Here is a 25,846-nt window from a genome sequence, read left to right on the forward strand (position 1 = left end):
CGGTTAAAGCAGATCTAAAATTATTCCAAAATTATACAAAATATTATGTATCAATAAATAAAACAAAATCAAATTATTTAGGGGGGAGGTTAATAAGAGTATTTTAGGGAGACTACAGCCCACCTAAAATAGGCTTTATGACAGCAACATGTTTTGCTGCTTGCCAATTTTTTTAATTAACCTTTTTTGTTAACCAGGTGAAGCTTATTGTGATATAGAATGTCTTTTTCAAAAGCAACCTGGCCAAGAGGCAGTAAAATTACAAATACAAACAATAATACAAATTTTAAAAAAACAGTAATACAGAAGTGAAATTATCAGGGATACATTAAAAAGAGTTCTAACATTTGATTTAAAAACAGTGACAGCGACCAATGCTTTCGAGTTCCTTAGTTTCAAGAATTTTAACAAAATTATCAAGAGGGATCAGGTCCACCAATTTTAATTTATCTTGCAGAGCGTTCCATGAAAAGGGAGAAGCAAAACGAAAAGCCTTTTTCCCCAGTTCTGTAAAAACATGGGGGACAGTCAAAGTAAAAAAAGCCAGTGGAACGTAGCCTGTACTGTCCATGATTCCTAATAAGGTAGGATCCGAGATAGGATGGGACCATCCCGAGTAGAACTTCGTAAATAAAAGTCAGCCAATGAGTGGATCTCCTGTCAGACAGGGATGACCATTCAGTTTTTTTCTACAACGTGCAATGATGAGTCAAACTTTTACATCCAGTGATAAACCTCAGAGCACGATGATACACAATTTCTCTCCACATGTCGAGCACACAGGTAAGCCAGCCGTGACGGCAATCAAGACAAAAAAAAAAAAAATCTGTCCATGCAGAAGATTCTTTTTAGGACGTATTCGTGGGTCGCTGCAGGTAAAGGCGAGATCTATAGATGTGATGCATATTTTGGTTGACAAATTCTACTAACTTTTTCAAAATGTGATGTTAAAGTTTCACCTACAAATACAACAAAATAAAAACATGCAAATAAAAATGTAATGAATAAACCACCATTGTTTTTCGCTTTGTTAAACGCCGAAGGAAACCACAAGAAGGTGGCTGAAGAGCCGCGGGTTGCCGACCCCTGTGCTAGACCAAAAAACAAACCTGACCACGGTTGCATAAGGCATGTTAAAGTACTAATGTACAATACATTAAATTATTTGTTTTTCCCAAAAATGCACACATAAAGGTGTTAACATGCAAAGGGGGTGAGTTTTAATTGATTTCTACATCTATAACAGTAACGTATGTAGCAAAATATAAAAAACAAAGAGCAGCTCATTGGTGTACATACATGGAATAATTCACAATACACGATTGACATGGTACATGAAGAATACAGTGTGTAATTACAGCTGATAGCACAATAGTCTTCATTATGAGCCTTCCCTATGATTTCTTTGCCAAAAGCTGCGGTGATCTTCAAGAAATAACATGTATTGATATAAATAAAAAGTGTATTTATATAAATAGCATGCACTTATGTGCGCCCACAGCCAAGGAAACACGTTGTTTTTCCATGACAGCTGAGACAACGCTTCATCGTTTTCAATTTTATTCAGCACAAAATACTTCTACAAGTAAGCAGCATATTGCAGTAAACCAAATCTGTGCAGGAACCCAGCAAAACTCAACAGATGTTCGACACAAAAGCTGTTCTGTGACATGTGAGAGCACCTTGATTTTCTTTCTTACCATGACAGCAAGAAACTGCTGCATGTCAAATGTAGTTATGGCTCAAAGAATGGCTCAAAAAGCAAAACATTTCAGCAACCTTCTTTATTACAGTATCTTTCTAAGGGACTATACTACAGTATAGAAAGGATATACTTCGGAGTAGTCGGTGTATAGCAGTACAGAGCTACCATACACTAAAATTAAGTCAACACATACTCATTATTCTCGAAGTCGCTGGAAACACAAGCGAGTAGCGTGGTGTAGCGCCATGGTCTGGGGTTGCACGAGTGCTGCCAGTAGTTGCGGGTTGATTGAAGGCAAACACGAATTCATGTAACCTACGTCATGCTCATGCTCAAAGACGAGATAGGTCAGACTAGAGCTGTCCTTTCTAGTGCCACAGCTTGAGTCAGTCCTATCTAGTATGCCTACTACAGCTCTAGTAGATGTGGTCCAGCGCTGTGGTACTAGATAGGACAGCATTAGTCTTTTCTATCTAGAACCACAGCGTGGGACCACAGCTATGTAGTTAGGCTAGATAGAACTGACTAAAGCCATCCTATCTAGTCTTAGAGCATGTGCACTAGACATGACACCTCGACTGTCCTATCTAGTCTTTCTAAAGCTGTGGTACTAGACAGGAGAGACTGAAGTATTTCAATTTCAATTCCCTGAGAATATCCAAGTTTCATCTGTGTAGTATTGTCCCTTGATAAGATACGATTTTTAAAAAACTTGCTGGAATGTGAAGGGTGTACTGAGTTCTGAGATGCTTCAATGACAAATGACTGCTTTTCAGCACAACAGGGTTGTACGGTGGTGGTTTCGTAGATTTACAAACAGTCAAAATGTCAAGTCAAAACAGGTGTGACTGACTGACTGGTGGATTAAAACTGCATATATTATCATTTGTTGTGGGAATGAATGTTAAATTCTGTTTCACAGAATGTCTAAACCAGGGGTCACCAACGTTTGTCCTTGTGAGAGCTACTTTTACAAAATGAAAATGGCAAAGAGCTACTCATTTTTGTAACATTTATTTTCAGAGCTTATTTTAAACCCAAACAAAGCAAATATGCTTGTTTTACCAGAACATTAAAAAAATGCTGGTGTCCACAACTCACATTTTGTATTTCACAATGCATTTCTTTCTACTGTTCTTACATTATTAACCGAAAACCTGAATGAAAAGCAGGCTTGTGGGCACCTAATGTGGTCGTGGGGGCTACCTGGTGCCCGCGGGCACCACGTTGATGACCCCTGGTCTAAACAGACTTTTGTATATAAATCACTTTTGTGTCATATAGCCAGTCTGATAACTTTTCCTCAAATAATTACTCAAGTAATGGTCATACATAACTGCCTCCACCTGAATAGACACAGGCTCTTTATCGTCTTCGGAAAAATGAATAGGTGGTTCCTCTAGATGGCTGGAATTACCTGTACTGTCACTGGTACGAGTAATCACCACAAGACAGCACCTACAGTGCAGAAATGGCACCCCTACAGCCAGAGTTGATTTGAGCTAAGGGTGCTTCTGAGCGTTCCACAGCAAAAGTACCGAAGAACGATTCACTGACTGGGAGAAACAACAAAAAGTTCTGAGGCAAACACTTGGCCAAGAACATCACAAGTGTTTGGACTGACGTAAGAGGCTGACTCCAAATAAGGAACCAGGCAGCAATGCAGCGCTGTGCCCAGCACAAGAGAGGCATCCAACTCTAATATAGACACTGAAGTTATACATTATTCGAAGTATCACTATTTACGTTATCTTTTAGCCATACTGTATATGAACAAATATAGTAGTGAAATGGTCCATACTGCTGCCAGTGCCACCCACACCCACACACAGTATACACCCCCATATACACACCGTTTACCGAGGGAAAGGCTTCTTGAGACGTCATCTGTACTTCTGTGAAGAAGGTGTCGGACGTTTCGCTCCTCATCCGAAGGAAGAGCGTCGTCAGCAAACTAATAAGTGCTGGTAGCCTAGGCCTTAAATACAGTAAGAGTGGGCGGAATTGGTGTGCCAACACCCTCCTTCTATTGGTTCCTTACACTAAGCCTGGGCGGAGTAGTGGTCTAATCCTCTCCTGCTATTAGCACCTCCGATAAAAGGGAAGTGTCGTGGGAGTGGTAGTCCCTTATGTAGCGGGGGTCTCCGAAAAACTCCAGAGGATCTTATGGCAACACAAAATTCCTACCTATTTCAAACCAGTAAATATCCTGAGACAAAAATGAGTGCATCCTAAAGACAAGGCTCCAAACCAAAAACAGAGCAGTGTGGTCTATTCCATCCACTGTAAAGATGAGGAATGCAAAGAGCACTACATTGGGGAAACTAAGCAAATGCTCCAAAAAAGGCTTTATCAACATCGCAGGGACAATTCTAGTGGTCCTCAATCAGCAGTACATCTACACCTTAAAGCTACCAATCACTCTTTTCAGGACAGTGATGTAAAGATTTTGGCCAAAGAAAACAGATGGTGTGAAAGAGGAGTAAAGGAAGCTATTTTTGTCAAACAACAGAACCCATCATTGAATCGGAATGGTGGTTTGAGGTTTAATTTGGACCCTGTGTTCAGCAGGTTACTGAGACCAAAACCCACAGCTCTTAGTCTTGCAAATGAGGTGAAGCCAGGGCCGAGCCAGAACAATAGATGCTAACGAGCCAGTATCAGAGTCGTTCATACCCAATTCAGGGAGCTACACTTCCCTTTTATCGAGGTGCTAATGGCAGGTGAGGATTATACCACTACTCCGCCCAGGCTTAGTGTAAGGAACCAATAGGAGGAGGGTGTTGGCACACCAATTCCGCCCACTCTTACTGTATTTAAGGCCTAGGCTACCAGCACTTATTAGTTCGCTGACGACGCTCTTCCTTCGGATGAGGAGCGAAACGTCCGACACCTTCTTCACAGAAGTACAGATGACGTCTCAAGAAGCCTTTCCCTCGATGGACAACTCCTGTACGACTGAGAGCCTACACAGACGCACACCGTTTACAAACAATCATCATGGGCATGTATGTTGTATTCATCCTGGGCCTTGAGTGCACAAGTTTGAATTTGTTTTCATTTACACAGGGTCAAGTGTGCCCTTCAATTTGACCAGGCCAAGCCCTATTAACTACTTTTGAGTGACTACTGAATTGAATGCAACTGGGAGTTTCAGCTCGAAAAGTGAAAGTTGGACGCAGCTGCGTCTCGCAGGACAATGATCCCAGGCTGTTGAAATGACATCGGAAGCTAACATGAAGCTTCTCAAACAGCCATTTGGGGAGTATGTAGGGGTGGGCAAACTTTTTGACTCGCGGGCCACAATCGGTTAAAAAAATTAGCACCGAGCAGAACGGGATACTTGCTCGCGGTACAACAAAACGGAAACACAACACGTCCACAGCAAGTTAACGCATCACATAAATCAACAAATAAGCGCTAAACATAGCACATAACTTAAAACCGTTATTACCAAATGCCCGCAAGGCATGCTGGACAGTCCAGCTGCAACAGCAATATGTGAACTATGAATACTAAAACATTGGCTATGAAGGGTATGTTAACTCCTACTTGTTTACTTCTCCAATGACCTCAACATATTTTGCAATCTAGCAAAAATGCGACAAACATGCAAAATGTTGGGAGGAAAGAGAACCACAAGCTACCAAGCATGCCTTGCGGGAGGAATATATGGGTGGTGCTTTTTTTGGCATCTGTACTACGTGTAGATATTTGTATGCCCACATGGAGCCGTTAAGTAGGGTACTTTGAACATCGTGTGTGTTGACGTGTTGTGTTGTTTGGATGGCTTTTTTTCTACAAGCTACAGATTGTATCTTACTATGGTGCACCACTACCAAGCGTGCCGCGATAGCACTGCAAGTCATGTTGCCAGCTACACTTTCCATGTTCAAGGTTTTGTAGGATAATATTGTTTGATAAACGTTGTTACTGAGTTAGTAAATATTTATTACAAATAGATTTGAATGGACTGAATGGATGAACATTTATTTAAGTTTAAACACAAAGATAAGTCACATAATCAGCAGTCAGATATGGTCACAGAATGGAGCAACTGGGACAAAGATAGGATGTGCTATGCTGGGAAAAAGATGAGTGTTTCAACGAGCAGGGCTCAAAAATCTCTCTTCTTCTGGTCAGGAAGCCGCAGGAAGACATTAGAAGACACATTTTTTAGCCCAGGATCCTGTAATGTGATTCTATTCTGTCTAACATATTTACAATACATTTTGTAAACCCTCTACTGGTGTGTAAGTCTCATTCCTTCTCATAATTGGAGATTAACAAACACATAAGGGGAGGTGAAATTTATTGAACAGAGTGGTCCTTGTAACCTCCATTAGGTTGCACAGAAGTTAATGTCCAACAGTTTAAAAATAGAAATTTGGAAAAAGACGCTTGGCGGGCCTGATGTGGCCCCCGGGTGCAGTTTGCCCACCCCTGCTATAGAGGTACAGATGGTTGCATATTAAGTGTCACTTTGAACGCATGTTGTTGACATGTTGGTGGTATGATGAAGAGGACTGTTGAATGACAGTACAAAAAAAATATCAAAACTGTTGGTCCGCCCATGGATCATATACCCTTGTGGGTTTGGCACATTTTGGCTCCTTGTTGGAGGGTGGCGGGGTGTGCAGGGGTTGCTGGGGGCCCGATGTCCCCACCTTTTGTGATTTGTATATATATGGACGCGAAGAGAGAGTAAAAAAAAAACTAAGTGAATTAGTAACTGCTGTGATACGGAGTAGGGGTAACATTTAATAAGCTCTGCTTCTTCCTGCTCCTTTTTAGACATGTTTAGCAATGAATTGTGTAACATGATGTACGGTGGTATGAAAACATATCTGAACCTTTTGGGATTTCTCACATTTCTGCATAAAATCACCATCAAATGTGATCTGATCTTTGTCAAAATCACACAGATGAAAAACCAGTGTCTGCTTTAACTAAAACCACCCAAACATTTATAGGTTTTCATATTTTAATGAGGATAGCATGCAAACAATGACAGAAGGTGGAGGAATAAGTAACTGAACCCTCTGCCTAAGGAGACTTAAAGAGCAATTGAATCCAATTTTTACCAAACAATTCAAGTCAGGTGTGTGCCCAATCACTGATGAGTGGTTTAAAGCTGCCCTGCCCACTATAAAACACACACCTGGTAAGAATTGTCTTGATGAGAAGCATTGTCTGATGTTCACCATGGCTCGCTCAAAAGAGCTGTCTGAAGACCTGCCATCAAGAATTGTTGATTTGTATAAAGCTGGGAAAGGATACAAAACCATCTCTAAAAGTCTGGATGTTCATCAGTCAGAGAAGTTGTCTACAAATGGAGAGAGTTTGGCACTGTTGCTTCTCTCCCAAGAAGCGGCCGTCCACCAAAGATGACGCCAAGAGTTCAGCGCAGAATACTCAGAGAGGTAAAAAAGAACCCGAGAGTGCCTGCTAAAGACTTAGAGAAATCACTGGCACAGTCCAATATCTCTGTGCACACATCAACTATATGTAAAACAATGGCCAAGAATGGTGTTCATGGGAGGACTCCACGAAGGAAGCCACTGCTGTCTAAAAAAAACATTGTTGCTTGTTTAACGTTTGCAAAAAGGCACTTGGACACTCCACAGAAGTTTTGGCAAAATATTTTGTAGACTGATGAAACCAAAGTTGAATTGTTTGGGAGGAACACACAATGTCATGTGTGGAGGAAAAATGGAACAGCTCACTAACACCTCATCCCCACCGTGAAGCATGGTGGAGGGTGTGTGGTTTGGGGCTGTTTTGCTGCCTCAGGGCCTGGACAACTTGAAAACCTTTAATGGAAAAAGGAATTCAAAAGTTTATCAGGATATTTTGCAGGAAAACCTGAGGCCGTCTGTCAGACAGCTGAAGCTAAAAAGAGGATGGATGCTGCAACAAGACAACGATCCAAAACACAGAAGTCAATCAACTTCAGAATGGTTTCAGAAGAACAAAATCCACGTTCTGGAGAGGCCAAGTCAAAGTCCAGACTTGAACCCCATTGAGATGCTGTGGCATGACCTCAAGACAGCGATTCATGCCAGACATCCCAGGAATCTGACTGAACTACAGCAGTTTTGTAGAGAAGAATGGGCCAAGGTTAGTCCTGATCGATGTGCCAGACTGATGTGCAGGAAGTGTCTGGTTGAAGTTATTACTGCTGGGGGGACACACAATGTTAAATGTGAGGGTTCAGTTACTTCTTCCTCCCCCCTTCTGTCATTGTTTGCATGCTATCCTCATTCAAATATGAACACCTATAAATGTTTGGGTGGTTTTAGTTAAAGCAGACAGTTTTTTCATCTGTGATTTTGAAAAAGCTCCGATCACGTTTGATGGTGATTTTATGCAGAAATGTGAAATTCCAAAAGGTTTACATACTTTTTCATACCACTGTAGTTCAATGTAACATTGTATGCATGTTTGAAATAAAACTAAAAACTAGAGTTGTTCCAGTAGACCAATCAATATCAACTCCACCAAAAGAGTGCTCAAATATGCGACCACAATTATTCCTCCTTGATGGCTAAAAAAAAAAAAGTGGTCAATGTGAAGCTTGCCAACTGATATAAATGTTAGTGGGGTGTATTTTAACTTGCATGTATCATTTTAACCTTAATTTTAACCTTGTGTAAATGAGAATCTCCCCAAAAATTTAAACTTGTGCACTCAATTGTAAATGTAAAAAAATCATTGAAGACATACCTTGTATAATCATTACATTATACGTCCAAACTTCAGTGTTTCCCATACTTTCATTTATTTGTATTCATGTAAACATAAATTTGGACCGCCACAAATGGATTTGGTGCTACCTATTAGGTGGCAGTATGTCAAAACTGGGCCCCCATTAAAAGGTGAAAGACAGGAAGTGAACTCATGCATTTACTCAAATACACTCAGTTGGTAACACTTCACCTTCTTTGTAAAATAAACCAGGGGCGTCCAAAGTTGAAAAATGGGGGAAAAAAAAGAGCAAAAAGGCATAACATGAAGAAGCTGAAATGTTGATACTAATTACTAATAACACACAAATTTGTTGTTAAATAGATGTGGGTTTTTTTAGTCTTTAAAAAATTACATGCACATGCATCATGGCCAATTATGCAAATTAGATGTCAGCTAGACCTCCCCCCACCCAAAACCACAAATAGATTACAGTCCTGTGGGAAACACTGAAATTAATATTAACTGTAAAGTTTTGGCTCTGTGTTTGTGGGGGTATGTATATGTGTGTATACTGTATATCTACTGTGTGTGTATATACTCCTTCTATATACTGTATATATGCACATATATACTACATGTACTGTATATACACACATATCAACATATACATGTGTATGTACTGTATATGTGTTTGCAGTGTATACAGTACATACATATAGATCGTGTCAGAAATGAGTACCCCTTACATTTCGGCAATATCTTTTCACACCAAAGAAACAACACTGATACAATGTAGTCAGGATAGTGTAAATGTACTGTCCACTGAAAATAAGTCAACACACAACCATTAATGTCTAAACCGCTGGCAACAAAAGTGAGTACACCCCTCATGAAAATGCCCCCAGTCTCCAGAGTGTGAGCATTTAGTGTGGAGAGCATTATTTTCCAACACTGTCTTAACTCTGGGCATCATCTCAAGAGACTTCCCTCTGAGATGACAGACCAATTTGATGCAGAGTCCCACACACGGTCTGACCCAGCAACCAGTCACCCTCTGCAGCAATGCAACACTGAGCATGCGCACTCAACTTCTTTTGTGGAGCATGGCAAAGGCCTGTTCTGAGTGGAAGCTGTACTCTTAAAGTGCTGTACAGTTTTGGCCACCGTGCTGCAGCTCACAGGGTGCTTGCAGTTTTCTCATAGCCTAGAGCAGGGGCCGGCAACGCTCTGCTCTTCAGCCTCCTTGTTGTGGCGCACTTTGCAATGCTGGAATATTTTTTTTAGCACCCGAGTGGGGAAATGAGTTAAAATATCCAACTTTTTGCAAAACTGTGAATACCTCCTCAGCTAGTGAGGTTTGGACCAACGTTACTATCTTAACTCCACCACCTGGCATCCGTCAAACACGCATACTGCACTTTTTTATGCACGAAAGATCCAACCTTACAAAAGTTTATAAGCAGTTATGTTTTGAGGCTCCAAAATACTTTTTCTTTAGTGTCCGAAGGAGCCAAATGGCTCTTTTGATGGTAAGTGTTGCCGACCCCTGACCTACAACATCTTTATATGCAACAACATTGGCAGTGGCACATTACCATCACTGCCCTGCTCCACTGAAAGAGTGACCAGATCATTCCTCCCCCACGCCATGCGACGTTCCAACACAACAGGGTGGAGAGGTAAAAACACACACAGGACTGGACTTACTAACTTATTATGTATTATTGAAACTGAAGTGATCTTTTACGCTTGTATTTATTTATTTTTCTTAACTTTGTTTTATTTTTAAGTGATTTCATTTATTAGGATACTTTTGTAGAGCTGCTGGAAACGTGAATTTCTCTTGGACATAAAGTATCTATTTTCCCCACATACTCAGAGTTCTTTGCCATGACGTGCCATGTTGAACTTCCAGTGCCATGTATGAGTGTATTAGAGCGAAAAGATCAAATTTAACACACATTCTCCCCATTCACACTTAACACCTTGTAACACAATCAAGTCAAATGATATTGGGGAGAAAAACATTGGGCCCAATTTGTTTAACATAAGGGTGTACTTGCTTTTGTTGCCAGCGGTTTAGACATGCTTGTGTCGAGTTATTGAGGGATGCTGTTATCGAAGCTGTACACTGACAAGTTTACATTGTATCAAAAGTGTTGGTTCCGTGAACAGATATTTGCCTAAATGTGAGCAGTGTACTTACTTTTGTGACATACTATATACACTTACCGTACATACAAATGGACTGTGTACACACACACACAGCAAATACCACGATGCTAGAACATTTCCAGCTTGAAATGAGTGCCTTTGCCTAATGCTGCCCTCAAAGCAACCTGTTTCCTCTCAATACTAGATACAATTTGAATATACAGCGATTTAGAATCTGTTGCTATTGAGCAGAACTGTTCTTTTCTTTAAACAAAGAGTTTGCAAACCTCTTATTTAGTTATTTACTTATAGAGCACTTCATTGAAGCTAGGATGAGGCGGAAGAAAGGAACACAATTCATAAAAGTGAAGCTGATAACCACTATGAAAACACTGAGAACATTGGAAAAGAAAGAAAAGCGGGATGCGGATTGACCACTCAAACCAATCATCTGAAACAAACTGAATATTTAAATAAATGACACAAGCGTCTCTTATTTCTTGCTGCGCAAGCGTTTTGACTTTCGTAAAAGGTCTGAGCTCTTTCTAGTGCGCTTCAGGGATATCTCTCCCTCGCGAGGCGCTTCTCTGGCTGGCGAGGAGGTTTCTGCCCTACTACCTGCCAAACCCATGGCAGCCAGGCTGGAAGCAGAAGAAGACAGAGTAGTATTGCTGGATGTGGAGGGGACAGATGTTCTGCTGGTGGATCCTCCCATAGCAGCGGCATTACTGTCCATTAGTTCACGCAGTTTGTGCTCAAGCTCAGCAAGGCGGGCATTCTGCTCACCAATAACCTGCGTCTGCTCCAGCAGCTTCTGCTCCTGGTCCTGCAGCTGCTTCTGTTGTTCCAGCTGCTTGACACGAATTTCCTGCATCTCCCTCCGCAAGACTGTCACAGACGCACCGTTTACCTTCACTTGCTGCTGCACCTTGGTCATCTCAGAGCGTGACGGCGCGTTCTTGGCCAGCAAGGACATGGTGGTCAAAGAACTTGATGGACCTGCCACTGAAGAAAGACAAAAATACATCCTTATTTAGTTTCGTTCAATAAAAACATCAACAATGACGTCAAGAATTCTGATAGCCAATGTCTTGATTCTAACAAATCCAATTTTTTAGCGCCCTGCGAAGTAATAACTTTCCCATACACTCATGCGACCCGCCGCAATTCAATTTGGACCACCACAGCAAAATTTCTGCTCTGTTCACCCTTGCTCACAAACACATTGTAATGGAACTCTGTGTAGTAGCATCAGACCTCTGCTTCTTAACACGCATCATATATCTTGATCGATCAGCGAGGTTTCAAATACTTATTTTCTCTACTGTAACACCTCTCTTTATTCTTTCTTTTAGCACTTCCTGTTCTCCAGCGTGCTTTGCGGTAGTGTTTTGATGCAAATGCTCTTAAAGTTACATGTTTGAGCTACATACTGTAGTTGCTAGTTATTGTTCTGCACAAATAGCGGTAGTGTCTTGTCTGTTTTTGTTTATCTGCTGCGTTGCTGTGTGATGTTTTTAGTTGTGCACCATGACAGACTGTTGTGTTGAATGATGACCTTCGTGATTTCCAGTGGGTTTGATAAAATGAACAAGAGTTCTGTTCTTAATCTGTGCAATGAAATAAAGCACTATCGCTTCCTCACTGACTCCTGAGCACCGCAGTATGTTTTATCATGCATGCATGCATGCATGCTACCATATGTTTGACCATGCCTCCGCCCAATAAAAAGGGCATCATCTTTGTCCTTGCATTTGTCCACTTTCTGAGCATTTTTCCGACGTCTGGTCTGAAGGACGGGAGGTTGTAACTATGTGCAACTACATATTCCTCCGCAGTGCGCATGTAACCAGTTCTTGAGAGTATTTTCAAACCAATGCCACCAGGTCAAAACAAAACCCTGTATTCCGAAACATCGTAACCCGAGGACCGCCTGTACTCTGACACACATTCGAATGAGATCCAAACAAAAAAATGTCTACAGCGGTGGATGGATGACTGAATTCCTAACCAATTTCCAGCATGGTGTCGGAATCCAAATATGTCTAGAACTTTGATGGAAACAAAACACACACCGATCATCAAGTATTCAAGCACAAGTAACCAACCGGAAGATAATTATCTGACAAAGCAAGGGGAAGGTAACTACCAGGAGTAGAGCCAATGAGGCGGCTGCACAAGTCGGCCCCTGGTAGCTTTTTCTTCAGAATGGGAACAATCTTCTCATCAAAGTACTCCATCGCCATGGAGGAGATGTCTCTCAACTCTTGCAGAACCTCATGAGCTCGCTGTGGAGCTCGAGTGGAGTTCACGTATCGCAGCACACGGTAGATCTCATCTATTACCTGAAAACAGAAAACACATTGCTTTCATAACACCAAAAGACTGTAAAAAAGAAGTCACAATGACAACAGTTTCCATACATGACAAGAAGTGTCTGAATGTGTTAAATAATAACATACTACGCTGTCGCATGAACACCGACGAACCGATATCTCGCATTTGTTCAAAAGTAGTTACCAGGAACAAGTGCGATACGACATACGCTTACTGAGGAGTTTGGTCGGCAAGGTAAATACAAAACAAACAGCACAAAATGGTACGCGCTCAAACAGCGCTACATTGCAAAAGAAATGCAAACTTTCAATAGGGTTGAAAAGACAACATTTAGGGAAATGTTAGAAATGTTTGACAGTCAGTACGAATTGCCTGGGAGAACGTATATGTACATGTATATACATATACATTGTATATGTACATGTCACAAACAGCAATTCCTGAACCGTATAAATAACCGAGTGAAGGAGGACGTGTTGAAGGACATCAAAAACATTAAATTTTACTCCGCCACCACAGATATGTGGTCCAGCTCAAATATGACCTCCTCCACACGTGTGTGTGTGTGTGTGTGTGTGTGTGTGTGTGTGTGTGTGTGTGTGTGTGTGTGGTTTTTACTGGAGTGTTTTTTTCTGAACAGAGACAATTTTTTATTGTTTTTGGTTATGATTATGATTTTTTAAGTGCAATTTTTGCTAAAGGAGACAGAGTCAATTTTATTTTCATTTTGGTTTTTGTCATTTGTTTAATTTATTATGTTTATTTATTTAAAAGCTCTTGATAAAAATGGTCTCAAAAAATGTTGCCAATAATATCGATTATCAACCATAATTTGTAGGACAATTATCATCCAGCAAAATTTGCTATTGTGACAGGCCAAATTTTACCCTTATCTTGACAATAAATGCACTTTTTGTGGTTCCGTGGGAGTAACCATTCAACATCTATTTGCTGATTGTGCTCATGTTACTCTGATTTAGTTTGAATTGCAACTAATAATTCTCGGAGTCATTCTTAAAGGTAAACTCCACTTTTTTTGGAATTTTGCCAATCATCTGTAATCCTTATATGAGACATAAGGCTGCTCCTGCGACTTACAGTCAGGTGCGACTTAATATCAAACTAAAAAATAAATAATTTGACATGTGCTGCTTTTAAGTTCAAGTGGGGTTCAAGTGGCAAAACCTAGTGGCCTCAAAAATTCATTGAGTTGAGCTTGAGACACACATTAATAAATAATCGCTGTTTTGTGGTTAAATATTATTTGTTTAAAAAATAAGCATATTTCAGAAAATGTTATGTATTTTTTGCCGAAATTAAGCATTTTCAAGCATAAAATAGCTAAATTAAGTAAGATACAAATATAAGGCGTTCAAGAAGACGCATTCAAAGATGTTGTGATGATATGCAGTATTCACACTGGTCAGTAGGTGTCAGTAATATTACTATCGTGTTCTGTGAGGCACACAAATCTCTTAATGACGCAATTATTCAGACGTTCACACGTTCATATCTTGTGTTGATGATTTAAAACTCAAGAATAGTCAATTGTCAAGACTGGTAGAATGCAAAAATGCAGTTTTCTTTAATTTACCACACCTCTATTATCTTCATTTGTACATATTGTTTAATTTCGATGCATATTTTGTATGCATGATATTTTATCAACTCCAATTGCTATTAATAAAAAAAAATAATAACTGAACACAACATCCAGATCTTGACCAAAACTGGTGAAAATAAAATGACGTCTCTGGTGAAGTGAAAATTGTCAGTCCTATTTGAGGAGGTGGCAGTGTTTGCTAACCTTGCCAGGGATGAAGCAACAGAGGTTGGAGTCGACATATTTCATAAAGGTCATGTTCAGAAGAGAAAGGCGGGTCTCCACAGCAGCCAGAATGTCAGCATGACGAGCCAGAGAATGATTTCTCCGTTCGGACTCTCGTCTGGGGGTGAAAAAACACACACACACACACACACACACACACACACACACACACACACACACACACACACTAACACTTGATATGGTTTCAATAACAGTGGTTACTAACTTACAATTTTTCATAGTTTGAAAAAATGTAGTATTCAGAAGGCAAACATCTAATTGAGGTACAGAGGCATACCTAGTTAACATAGGCAATGTACTGCCAATATTAGCAATTAGCACCGATACTTTTTTTTACTCTCAGGACGTGGAACGCCGCCACCTTTCTGGAGCCTGAGCGGGTGAGCCAGAAGGTTACAGCTAGACTGTATAGTGCAGCTCGTCTGGACGCAATCCTTGGGCTCTGAAAGCATTCATCTTGAAACGGGTTGGACAGGACTCGCTCCCCTCTCTGACACACATGCTGAAGTGACATACAATGTGATCAGTGCAAGATGGTAGTGCCCTGTGTGTGTGTGTGTGTGTGTGTGTGTGTGTGTGTGTGTGCGCGTGGCTTCAGCAGCAACTTTTTCTTTCTTTCTTCAAATCTGGCCGCAAAACTTCATTGAAGTGAACACAAGTGAATATATGATGGTAAGCGGTAGCCGGGACGATCAAGCAGATCCGCGTACCACCGCTACCGCTTCAGAAGGAGGTGACATCGACATGTGGACGGTTATCACGCCAGCCTGACGGCCGGAGTCCATCTATTCTATTGATCATCATTATAATTCATCATTCGTGGTGAATACTTAATGTTGATCCAAAATCGGAGAAGAACGTCAAGTTGGCAGGAGGGTTTGGAGGGAAGGAGCGAGCTGTGTGTCAAAGTTAGACATTTTTATGGGCGTCTCAATTACTTGCCGTTTTTTAACATTCGCAGGTGGTCCCAGAACGTCGCAAATAGTGAGGATCGACTGTACTGGACATACTCTTTGTAAACAAAACCCCCACTCTGCTATGGATCAAAGCCTTGCCTTCTCTAAACTGACGCAATCCCTTGGATTACCGTGCTGACACAGCTCTGCATTTTACTGCTAAACGCAGAACCTGTAGTTTCAGAATAGACTTGGTAGTTTCAAAAGCTGAATTGCAAATCATGTCGGAATAGTTGGGATAAAAATAGTGTGGTGTCCCAACAGATTGGAACCTTGGTTAGCGTCATTTGTTCCAGAAGGTCTGACTCTAACCAAAACGGATGCGATGCTCACCGAATACATTTTTTCCATAATGTAAACCCAATTAATCCCCTCTAGAAAGTCAAAAATGTTAACACAAAACACCTTTTTATAGAATTGTTTTATGCATGTAAAACTAGAATCATAAAACTACAAAAACTGTTTCGTTTTAACATTTTTGAGCGGAAACTGGTGATGACATCATAGACTGGAGAGTAGGCCGGTCACGATAATGGATAAATTGATTTATCAAACGCTTAAAAAAAAAAAACTAGGTCGATAATTATGAGCCCGCGATAAATCGATATTTACATACAGTATATGCGCCTCTGCTCCATGTGTTAGTCTCTCTGTGGTACTCAGGCTGGATGACAAGAGGGTTAACTCTGCATGTGTCTGTGCGTATTGGCCCTATATGAAATGAACACAGCAGGGAGTGGAGCATCTTCTCAGCTATTAAGCCTCTTTGTCCCAGTAGTGGAGGCGGGGGCTACATAGACGAAGTGCTAGCAGTTAGCAAGCAGACGCGAATGTGAAATTAAGACACAAAAACGATACTTACTAAGCTGAATGCCACAGTTCCAGTGTGGATGCGCATCAGAGCCTTCCTACTGACAGCCAACGCTTACTGAGGCATTGGATAGGTGGAGTAAATATTAAACGAAACAGCGCAAAATGGAGCGCGTTCAGTGTCGCTAACTGCATTATAAAATAAATGCAACCTTTCAATACGGTTGAAAAGCCAACATTTGGGGAAATGTTAGGCAGACACTAGGAATTGCCTGGGAGAACATACACGCGTCGCTCGGAGCACTTCCCGTTTCCCAGTCTGCTTTGGTGTACAGTTTTTGTGATTTGCTGGAAAGTACATGCTTAGAGGTCACATAGTAGTTGGTAAATATTCTGCATAATACGTTTTTATCCACATATTGCGTTGCTGTGTGTAGTTCTTTTGACACCATGAGTAGGATTGGTATGTGAATTGGTGACCACGATTCGTCAACATTAAAGTTGGCAGCTTCTATAGCTCATACAGGTAACACTATGCTTCAGTTCCATCTAGTGGCTCAAATGTGACATGTGACAATGATCTTTGAATGATAATATGGCTTAAAAAGGTCAAAATTATTTATTATCGTCGATAATTTACAGCACAATTATCAACTAGCAAATGTTCTTATTGTGACAGGCCAACTGGCGACGTAGCTTCCAGTTGCCATTGTGTTTGCGAAGCTGACAGGATGCTAACAAGTAGGGGTATTTAAAATAATTGATTCGGCGATATATTGCGATATCACATCGCACGATTCTCATATCGATTCAAAAGATGTTCAAATCGATGTTTTTATATGTATTTTGGGGGTACTGTATTCATAGCAGTGCCTTTTGTCCTGCACTTCCACTCCCGGTCACTAGCTGGCAGCGTTGGCAGCACACCACCCAAGCAAGCCAGAGTTATAATAGCATCTCGCGAGAGTTATTCCAGGGCGGTATCTTTACACTATATTCTCGCGGTGTTTAGAGAACAGCTAAAGTTTAAACATGGAGAGGGAATTACAAGATGCCCCGAAGCACATTTATAAATCTGCAATTTGGACTCATTTTGGCTTTTACGGCACCACAGACGGGGGCCCAGATTATGACAAAAGCCATGCCATCTGCAAAATGTGTTACGCGAGAATGAAATACTGCGGAAACACAACAAACCTCCGTGCACGTTGCCATCAAGGCGAAGTGGAGGTAAAGGGAAAACAAGCGACTCGTCTCAACTAACTCTTGAACAAGCTAATTACGCCAAATTGTCTTCAAGCTCACCACGTGCCACCAAAATAACACAGCCAGTGACTTACTATATGTGCAAAGACATGCGCCCACTGAGCTCGGTGGAAGGTGATGGCTTTCGTTACGTGATGAACACCCCGTTATTCCATACCGTCACGCCAACACTTCACTGACGTTGCTTTGTCCCAACATTGAAACCTAAAAAAACAGTCTGCAACTTGTTAAATAAAGTTGCTGCTGCAGTTTCTGACATTTCAGATAATAAAATATTTCATACAAATTTTCTTTTGAACGTGTACTAGTTTAGTCATTAGTTGTTTCCAGAATCATATATTTTTACAAAATCGCAATAATTGTCTTGCACTTAAGTATCGTGATATATCGAAATCGAGTCGTGGCCTATGAATTGCGATACGAATCGAATCGCCAGATAATAGGCAATGCACATCCCTACTAACAAGGGCTTTTACTGATAAAATATATATCAAGAATACAGACATACTGACACATTGTATTCATAAAAACACTTGCACCATTTTGTACGCTAACCGCAGAGCGTACGCAAACAGAGGCAAAATTGTGGAATGAATTTTCGACGTTAACCAAAAAAACACACTAACCGAGGCAGACACGAACAGAGGTTCCACTGTCTAACTTTTTCACTTCCGATACGATGCTGATATTGTAGCTTTTTGTATATCATCTGATTCCAATATCAGCACAAATCATACATACTAGGATATATTTTTCGGATATATTTTGTAGTGTGGAATCTGAGAAAAGGCTTTATAAAGTGATGTTACTTTAACAGAGGACAACAGTCAGCTCCAGTAAGGTATGAGGAAAAACTGACCCATTTACTTCTTTATGCATGCGGGTTATAGTTTTTTCCACGATGTAGTGGCAGCTAGGCATAATACAGTGAGGTTCGAGGTGCTCATTAACTTTTAAACCCGACATTACTTACCAATGACAGGGGCTGGCTCTCTTCTGTTATAGCTATGTATCGACTGCTTGTATCGAAGTGCCAATATAAATGACTGCCAATAAAATCCAACACTCCAACACTTTTTTTTCTGATATCAGCCCGATATCTGATATCAGCATCGGACTTTGACACCCCTAATTAAAAAGCTTAACCCTAGTTGTGAGACATACCGTATTTTCACAACCATAAGGCGCACTTAAGTCTTACATTTTCTCCAAAATAGGCGGGGAGCCTCATAATGTGCCGTGCCTTATGTATGCACAGAGTTCCAAAATCTGCTAATGTTGTTGTGTGACTTTGATGAGTGCTCCGCTTGAATGACTGGAAGCATGCATGCAAGCGTATGTTTTAGCGTATTGTAGAGTCACTTGGAGGATTTCCTGTTCCCCAGCATGCTTTGCGGTACTGTTTTGGTGCAAATGCTCTTATAGTTACATACATGTTTGAGCTACATAGTTGTTATTGTTCTGCACAAATAGCGGTAGTGTCTTGTTTTTGGTTTTGTTTATCTGCTGCGTTGCTGTGTGATGTATTTAGTTGTGCACCATGACTGAGACTGTTGTGTTAAGTGATGACCTTCCACGATTTCCAGTGGTTTTGATAAGCTGTATGAGACCTCTGTTCTTAGTCTGCCAGAAGAAATAAAGCACTACCGCTTTCTCACTGACTCTTGAGCACCCGTATGTTTGACCATACCTGCGCCTTACATATGTGTTAAATACAGAAATAGCACCCGTAACTGAGACTGCGCCTTTTAATACTGTGCGCCCTTATGGTCGTGAAAATACAGTAGTTGACCTCTGAATGTGCTACAGGGACCAACACACCCCTGCTTTTATGAAATGGCGCCATCTATTCATCCGGGCAAGGACTACCGTGGCGCAGCAACATCCAGCGGATTACAAGGAAAGCTGGCCATCTTCTGCTCCTACTGCAGTAGAAACATCGCAGACAACTACTACCCAACTACATCACCAACATGGACGACGTGCCGCTCACTTTCGCCATCACAGACAACGGGGCACGAGAAGTCGGCTTTTACTGTTGTGCTTGGTTGCCATGGTAATGGACAGAAACTGCTACCTGTGGTGGTTTTTATGAGGAAGAAAAGTTTCCATCCGGACCAATCAAAGGGGCTGGAAGAACGAGTGGCTGAGTGACGTGTACGGAAAGAGACCAGATGTTTTTTTCACATGCGTCACAAGTGCAGCAAATGAACTTGGAGCTTAACATCATTCCGGGAGGCTTGACGAAGGAACTCCAACCGCTGGACATCGGTGTAAACACGGCGTTTAAATTGAAGTTGCGAGCGGCGTGGGAGCGATAGATGACAGCTAGTGAACACAGCTTCACTAACACTGGGAGGCAGCGCCATGCGAGTTTCGCCACCATTTGTGAATGGATGTAAACACGGCGTTTAAAATAAAGTTGCGAGTGGCGTGGGAGCGATGAATGACAGCTAGCGAACACAGCTTCACTAATGGATTGTGGATGCTTGGGCTAACGTGTCTGATGCACTGTTGTTGGAGCTTTCACAAAAGCCTGCATCATTTCTGAGGCGCCGCACGGCAACGAGACTGACGATGACGACAGGTGTTTGATGGAGAACTTGCCCCGCTGTTCATTTGGGATACAAAAGATTTGTGGATGAGGATTTATCAAAAATAACGTGAGTACATTGTTAAATACTTCAATAAAGAACAACCGAACTCAGTTTTGCTCTCGCTGGCTTTTTAAAAACATAGTTACATGTTTGAGCTACATAGTTGTTAGTTATTGTTCTGCAAAAATAGCAGTAGTGTCTTGTCTGTGTTTGTGTTGCTGTGTGATGTTTTTAGTTGTGCACCATGACTGAGACTGTTGTGTTGAGTGATGACCACCCTGATTTCAATCGGTTTGATAAACTGAATGAGAGTTCTGCTCTTAATTTATCTAAAGAAATAAAGCATTGTCGCTTCCTCACTGACTTCTGAGCGACACGATACCGTGCATACCTGCGCGCTATAATACAGTGCGCCTTGTGTATGTGTTAAATACAAAAATAGCACCTGGAACTGAGGCTGTGCCTTTTAATACGGTGCGCTTTATGGTCGTGAAAATACAGTAATTACAATTTTTTTTAAGTAAATACTCACCGGGGAAGTTGAGCCTTGACTTGCCTCTGACACATGCTGTGATAACGCTCCACCTTAAGGAAGCCCTGATTAAGAACACGCTGGCAGATCATATCCATGCGCTTACATACCTGCAGGGCACAAACAAGACAAACCAGATGCATTGTCATTTGCAATGGGAATAACAATGGCAAGTACAGCACTTGTAGCTGCTTTTCCACCACGCTGAACAAGTGGAACACGTTTACGTCTACATAAAAGGTTGTCAACATCACTGAAAATAACCATTGCTTGCGACCTTCACCTGAGACAAAACGAGAGCAGGCAATAATAAACCTACTTACCTCAAACAAGCACAAATTTTCTAAAAATAAATAAATAATAAATACTTGGGTGCATTACATTATGGAGTTACAAAGTTTGCACTTGCGTAAAGTGGGAGGAAAGAACAGTTAAGAAGTCTACCATGTATGAAATACGGATGTCCCGATCCGATCATCAGGATCGGCTCCCGACCCTTTGTATTTTGAAGATTGGATCAAATCTGCTTCTGCCACAAGATCGGGCCGATCCGATTTCCGTATCACATTCGGAACGCTGGGCCACACTTCACATGGTAGGTGTGGTAATGCGCCTCAAAGCTGGTTGCAACTCGACTCCCGCAAGAAGAAAAGGCAGCACCACCATGCAGACATGTCTGCTGTGTACCGTAGTGAAGTTACTTTCAAGTTGGACGTTGGCTATTGGGCTCCATAGCTTGCATGTGAAGTACCGCTCCAATCGCTGGTTGTTAATACTAGGGACGGTCAATAAATTACTTGTGCATCATTTGTTTAAAAAAATGTCATATATTGTAAATCACACCACAAATTGGTCTGTAACCATGTCAAATGATTAGTCCTACCTTAAAAGTATTTTGCACGTCCATTTTTTATCTTTTGCTGGGTTAGGGACCTGACTCACAGACGTTTGTTACAAAAGCCAAATAATATTGGGGGTCATGCTGTGTAATAAAAAGTAAATTCAGCAATACTTTGCTTGCATTATTTTTAATGCTTTGAAGAGCTATTTGCATAACCATATTCAATTCCACAAATTCATGTTTGTAACAAAAGGTTATTATTTAAAAAAAATAAAAATAAAACAGGACTGGTATCGGATCGGCAAGACTAAAAGGGGGAAAAAAAATCCGATCAGAACCCAAAAATGTGGATCGGAACATCCCTAGTAAGAAGAAAGTCCTATGTCGACACTTTGAAGGCAAGTTGCAATTCCATTTTGACATAACCACAAACCTGCTTTTGCAAACACACACTAGTGACAATGATGAAGGTAACCATATGTCGACACATGTCAACATGAACTTCAAATAAATAAAACCCATTTATCATAGAAATGACCACTTTGGTGCAGGTACTTTTTACTAATAATTAGAACACAGTAGACCAGGACCTGCCGAGTTGGTCCACATAAACAGGTTATCGACATAAACGGGACCGACGTAATCATATCCACCAAAACATCAGATTTTGAAATCTGCTCTTGTAGGGTCCTATGAAATCCAATTCCCCCACCCCCCACCTCCGTTTAAATTTTCCGAATTCCGTTTTTGACCTTTTACACTTATTTTACCAGCACAGGGTGTGTGCTATTTGGGTTGGTGAATAAAGTGTCCATGAATTAAATGCAAAAATCCTTATGTTTATTGATGAAATACGCCATTGGTCAATTTTTCCCAGTAATTGAGAAATGGATGTAGTAGCATGGATACCTTTTCTATTGGGACGTCAACGTCAGACAAACTTTTCAACAAACTGTAATGCCCATGCTTGTGATTAAGGGAGATGTAGTCACAGATATACTGTATTTCCAGCCGCGTTATTAACATTAGATATTTTTATGACACCCTTATTTTGTTTACACAATTCGACCAATGTGGAAACAGTACTCGCTCTTTGAAGGCCAGAAGTGTGTTGTGTGTGCTGAGAATGTCCACTGATTGTTAATACGAGCTGGGTGCAAGAATAAACGTGCCTTTCGTCATCTTTCACCCTGAACATGCACGTCATCAGCGGGCATTGTAAATGGTCATTATTTTAAAGCAGTAAAACAAAATATACTCATCCAACGTCAGTGGCGCGCGCGCACACACCACTGCACTCGCACGCTCTGCTAAACTAAGCTAACCCCGCTAGCTTCCATTCACGCTGCGTAACAGAGGAGTTTCCCAGGTTTTTTGCTGCTGTTTCGACATGTTTAGTAGTGTTTGTGACGAGATTCCGCCACAATTGAGCGGACCGCCGGGGAAATACTTCCCCACGCAAACTTTCCCTCTCCTCACGATGACATTTCATTCACATGTCACTTTCCGGGAGACTCCATGTTTTAACAGAAGATTCTGTTTTTATTGGTCAATTCCACGATTCCGCGAATGTGGAAATCATAGGACCCTACTCTGGGAGTGTTTTACGTGAGTGAAGAATATAAAACCACACTGACTTTAACTTCCCATCACTCTCTAAACACAGAGTTTTGGAAAGCAGAGCATGATTCCCTCCTTGGGAATCTGAACCACATATCAGTTTTTGCCTTTGGCGCAAAAGGAAGAGGTAGACCAGGCACAATTTCCGGGAAGTTTGGTACAGGAAAATGTGGAATTCGGGAAAAAGTGGGGACTTTTGTAATGTGCAGGATAAGAGAAGTCTTGAATGGGCCGAACCCTACAGCAACATAGCACTAAGTCCCAAAAGTGGAGGTGAAGTGTTCACAAATAGGTGCACTGCACCTTGAGGTCAGGTCCAGCTGTGCATCTTGTGCTCCTTTCTTGTGGATGTGGTGCCACCAGCAGGAAGTACAATGTACAGACGAAGCGCTCAACCATTCAAACGTCTCACACCATGCACTGTTTTATTATGTGGTTATTAGGAATGTCCTGATCCAATCTGCTGTATTTTGAAGATCGGACAATATCGGCTGGGCCGATCCGGTTGCCGTATAACGTTCGTAACTCTGGGCCACACTCCAAAACTGTAGGTGCGGTAATGCGCCTCAAAACTGGTTGCCACTCGACTCCCGCCACTCGCAAGAAGAAGAAAATGCAACACCACCATGCAGACATGCCTGCGGTGTACCGTGGTGGAGTTACTTTCACTTTGGACGTTGGATATTATTTATATTGTTAGTGCTATCCTGCTTGGTGCTAGCATGCTAACTGCTAGCATAATCATCATTTTAGACACATATTTTTAAATAGCATGTACCTTCATGGAATGCTGTAAAATCACTCCAGAACTGCCTTTGCACATTTAGTACTTGGTGCTAGCATGCTCACTGTTAGTACTTTAGCTGGTCTCTTCATTTAAAATTGTATATTGTCTACATGGCATGATGTCAAATCACAAAGGAACTGCCTTTAGCACTTTTGGTACTTTGCGCTATCTTGCGAGGTGTTAGCATGCTAACTGTTAGCATTATAGCCATACGTTAAATAGTATATGTCTTCATTATTGCTGAGATCACATTTTTCAACCGAAGCAAACCATTCTAACGTCCAAATGCTCAGCTCATTCAGGACATTACATTCCCCCCAAAAAATCCCACTTTCCATAATTCCACATTTTCCATTCAGAATTCCTACTACATCCACATAATTCCCAATTTTCCATCACCAAAATCCCAACATTGTTAGTTGATTCAGTTCAAGCATCCGCACGCTGTTTCTGCAGAAATTGCATTCTCCAGTTCTCTTCCATCTTATCTTATACATCATAACAAGTCTCCTTTATAAAGACAACACAGCAGACGAAAACCACACAAGTATATTCCTGTTAATAGCTGTGAAGTGACTGTTTTTATTTCCACGTTTGAGTCCAAGCAATACAAATAACGATACTTACCCACAACTAGCAAGACATGAGAAACCCAACACCGCTTAACAAACGGGCTGTCTAAGATCAACAGAAAGTGAACACTAGGTAGAAATAAGCATCTCAACCATGAGGTAAATACTTCCAGGAAGGCTTTTTGTCCTTACCGAGCGCAGCAAACTGATTTCATCGTAAGACAAAAAATGGAGAATTGTCTCAATAGCCACGATAGGTAGTCCTAAAAGAGGGTTATTCTGGTGGGGCTGATCCAGTGATGGAGCGGCTTGTTTTGTTAAAACAACATCGGAATCCAAGGAACCGACACGGTTATCAATTCGCTCCAGGATGGCAGCCATTTTGATCGACCAAGTGGGTGGAAGTGACGTCGCTGAAAAGCCTCTTCATCTTCCTCCCCGTGGTCTTCTGCTGCCCGGCAGTGTAGGTTCTCATTGCTGCCTCCCATGGGTGATATGTGCCATTACATCCTTGTTTTGTTTACCATACATCCATTCGGTTTTTAGTATACCGCTTGTCCTCATTAGGGTCACAGGTGAGCTGGAGCCTATCCCAGCTGACTTTGAGTCTCCAGTTACCATAACATGCATGTTTTTGGAATGTAGGAAAGCCAAAGAAACCCTATGCAAGCATAATTATACAAGAGCAATAATTATAACTAGAGACGGTGATTTCTGTATGTAACGTATGCCAGCCAGCGTGGCTGTGCGGTTGTACGTTGGTAAACCTTACTCCTTGAACCTTAAGAGCTGCACTAGGTGTCGAGTTGACAGCCCAGGCTTTTAGCTTGACACCTAGTGCTCTCGACTCTTATTCCGAAGGACCTTGGTTTCACCCACGGTGGTGCCCGGGGCTGGCTGAACCAGGCGGGTTAAATGTAGAAATCTTGTGTGAATGGAGCTGGAGCTTAACTAACTTAACTGAGATTGAGATCTATCCGTATGGAAAAGGTCATAAAGCCATTTCTAAAGCTTTGGGGCTCCAGCGAACCACAGTGAGAGCCATTATCCACAAATGGTGAAAACACGGAACCGTGGCGAACTTTCCCAGGAGTGGCCGGCCAACCAAAATGACCCTAAGAGCGCAGCAA

At 41.4% G+C, this 25,846-nt stretch overlaps 1 protein-coding gene across 1 annotated transcript; it reads right to left on the reverse strand.

The window, feature by feature from the left end:
* Positions 1-4,612: 4,612 nt before the first annotated feature.
* On the reverse strand, positions 4,613-25,105 carry fbxo28 (F-box protein 28). The gene is made up of 5 exons (XM_054795416.1): positions 24,909-25,105; positions 20,897-21,006; positions 14,694-14,832; positions 12,699-12,894; positions 4,613-11,554 (listed from the first exon to the last, which is right to left on the reverse strand). Exons 1-5 carry the CDS (start codon positions 25,095-25,097, stop codon positions 11,043-11,045), a joined length of 1,146 nt encoding a protein of 381 aa, XP_054651391.1. The 5' UTR covers positions 25,098-25,105; the 3' UTR covers positions 4,613-11,042.
* Between the last annotated feature and the right edge of the window lie 741 nt (positions 25,106-25,846).

Source organism: Dunckerocampus dactyliophorus, chromosome 13, assembly GCF_027744805.1.
Source record: "Dunckerocampus dactyliophorus isolate RoL2022-P2 chromosome 13, RoL_Ddac_1.1, whole genome shotgun sequence".
NCBI lineage: Eukaryota > Metazoa > Chordata > Actinopteri > Syngnathiformes > Syngnathidae > Dunckerocampus > Dunckerocampus dactyliophorus.

Bases quoted from the DNA above. Each gene is read 5' to 3' on its own strand.
- fbxo28 (XM_054795416.1), bottom strand. From the start codon at position 25,097: ATGGCTGCCATCCTGGAGCGAATTGATAACCGTGTCGGTTCCTTGGAT. The intron at 12,895-14,693 runs GTTAGCAAACAC...TTCTGTTTTCAG, and splicing joins GTTGCTTCATCCCTGGCAAG to GTAATAGATGAGATCTACCG. The intron at 11,555-12,698 runs GTAGTTACCTTC...GTCTTTCTTCAG, and splicing joins CCTCATTGGCTCTACTCCTG to TGGCAGGTCCATCAAGTTCT.